Source organism: Procambarus clarkii, chromosome 31 (genome assembly GCF_040958095.1).
Source record: "Procambarus clarkii isolate CNS0578487 chromosome 31, FALCON_Pclarkii_2.0, whole genome shotgun sequence".
NCBI lineage: Eukaryota > Metazoa > Arthropoda > Malacostraca > Decapoda > Cambaridae > Procambarus > Procambarus clarkii.
The window spans coordinates 37,294,032-37,296,874 of NC_091180.1; the positions used below are offsets into that span (position 1 = coordinate 37,294,032).

The following is a 2,843-nucleotide window of genomic DNA, read 5'->3' on the forward strand; positions in this document are numbered from 1 at the left end:
TGTTAGCAAATAGCCACCTGCAGATGGTAATACGTTCATACCTTGTTTGTCTTCTTTTCCTTTGATAAACTTATGGTAGACACCTGATCCCATAAGGATTCCAATATTGGAAAGGTTGTCTGATGTGATTTTATCAGCCAAATGAACTCCCTATTCTTCCAGGAATTTGGCTGTTGTCCCTATACCATATACATACAGGTCTGTTGGGAATCTATCTACTACCAGAGCTTGTATCTTTCGGACATAACCTCCTAAACGTACTTTGGGTTGTACTACCCTGAGGACTCGGGCTCCTGAGTTACTCAGAAATCCTGCTATGTTTATCCGTGTCTCTTTTACAGGTGTAAGTTTCAGTGCATCTACCAACTCCTTTGATATAAAGGTCATTTAGGATCCTTGATCAAATAATCCACGTACGGTAGCTTTGGACCTTCCATTTTTAATGATCAATTGTGCAGTAGGTAGAGCTGATTTACGATCAGACCTTGTTGAGAAGACACTTATGTCAGGTAACACAGTACAAAGCTGTACTGAAGTGGTAGTTCCTTCCTCCTGTGGATTGGCAGACCTTGTACTTGAGTCCCCACAAAGTTCTGTGTGGTGTTGACCCTTATGGCACCTATTGCAAGTGTGTATTTGAGTTGTACAGGTGTCGGGATTATGTGCCCTTATACACTTGGTACATTTACGTAACTCCTTGAGTCGTTTTATGCGTGTAGCACGATCGGGGTAAAGTTTGCAATAGTATATGGAATGTGGTTGTCCACAAAACACACATGGTCTCCAGACGTTAACAGCATCTTGAGAAGTCACCGATTTGGGTGACGCGTTAACTGTAGGTTTGGAGGGACCAACTGCATATGTGCCCACACTGCCTTGTTTCCACTTTGGGGAGGGGGAAGTTGTTTTAGATTTGTTTGTAGTACTGTTTTTACTCTGTTGTTTACTATTAATAGTAGACGAAGGTTTAGATGTCGCTTTTCCATCTGGGTTAACTCTTTGTCGTTCTATGATGGTGTGTAACCCTACTGTAATCTCTTTTACAGTCAGAGAAGATTTGCTATACAAGACAAACAACTTATCCAGTACGTCACTGGGTAATTTACGTTTCATATGGACTTGGAATATCCAGTCTGACTCATCTAGATTTACTTTACTTTTAAGTGCCTTGAGCAAGGACTCAAGCTCCAATCTAAAGGCTTGGAGTGAGTCTGCTGTACTAGTTGGAGGGTTAATGTCCAACAGCTTCTGGGTTAGAAGTCTGATAGTCCATTCTGGCTTAGCATAATTATCCTTAAGGAGCTGTACGGCATTGTCATAACCATCATCAGTGAAGGTCAGATTACAGACCACCTGTAATGCTTCATCCTTTAAGACCCTTTGCAAATATGTAAATTTTGTCGTCTTTGGTACATTGGCATTAGAATCCACAGAATCGACAAATTTGTTCCAGAAGTTGTCCCAACTCTCATCCTCTGTACTAGAAAAAGTTGGGAGACTGAGTGATGGCAATTTGACTTCTGGTGGTGTCTGGTTTTGGGAAGCTGTGGCTGCAATATTTGTATTGTCCTTATGTGTGGTTATTATATGGTCAAAGTGTTGTAATTTTGCAAGCATTGCATCTTCATAATCTGAGTTTTCTTGTATTACATCGTTCATTGTCTCTTCAGTGATGTTCGTCAGATTGAGGACATCTTGATATTTTATTATTTGTTGCAGCACATGCTGATATTTGTTCTGTGCAACCTTATAATAGTTTTCCAGTGCTGCATAATTAACTGGAGTTTGATTACTTAAGTCTTCACATTTTTTAATCTGTCGTGTTAAGTGGCCCTTCATGCCAGTGAGGGTAGCTTATACATTTTTGGCAGTAGACATCTTGGAAGTACTTGCTAGTCGTGTTGGACTAGCACTTGGACTATTTCTGACATTTGAATTAGTAGAGCAACTAGTTTCCGAACTAGAGCTACTTATCATTTAAAAAATACACTATATAATCATACACTCTTTAATTTGAGTGGTAAGCCTGCATCAATGCTGGAATTCCTCAAGTTAGCACCTCTTTATCACTCTTGGTTGGTACAGAGACACAGGTTAACACTGAAAGGTGAAATGATTATAGTTTAATTATGACTACAGTTATGATAATATCATGTTGACAACACAACTCGGGTTGTCATGAATACTACATAAAAATATGTACTTTCTAGGTTATAATATATGTTCAACTCTAGACAAGTGTAAAATTCCTACCCTTACACCAGGTTAGCACTATAAATTAGACTAGGTTGCTGTACAACACCAGCCTAAAATGTCCTACCCATGTGCAACAATTAGTTGTAAATAATGTGGCATGCAGTAATTGTTACAGTAATGGTGCAATATTAAAAGTAATTTTATATAAACTTAAAATTACAAAACATACATTTATAAGTAACTTATAAATAAAGTAGCCTCTTATCAACCTCTTGTAATGAAAAAGCACAATTGTTCTTTTGGTACAGGCCTCGGAACAATAATAGTACTTGTTGTAAGTTCTGTTTGCTATGAGCCGAGATTGAAAAAGTTAGGCTAGAAAAATGCAAAATGTATAGCAGTGTCTTAGCAGTGTCTTCCTGCTATAATTAATGTATATGTAATATTGCACTAATGTTATATATATAGATCAGGATCTTATATCTAGGTGCAAAGGACCTACTGGTTAACTGATATAATCATCCAGTTTGAAGGACCAAAATAATGTGGGAAAAACTCCAGGTGTCTATTCTCCTTTTTTAAATTGACTTTAATAAGATAAATTTTTATCTTATTTATTTTCTTAGTGAATAAGTAATTAATTGAGT

General features: G+C 37.5%; 1 protein-coding gene across 1 annotated transcript; it reads right to left on the minus strand.

Annotated features, from left to right (window-relative positions):
* Nucleotides 1-387: 387 nt before the first annotated feature.
* LOC138370285 (uncharacterized) lies at nucleotides 388-1,839 on the minus strand. The gene has a single exon (XM_069334301.1). It carries the CDS (start codon nucleotides 1,837-1,839, stop codon nucleotides 388-390), a length of 1,452 nt encoding a protein of 483 aa, XP_069190402.1.
* Between the last annotated feature and the right edge of the window lie 1,004 nt (nucleotides 1,840-2,843).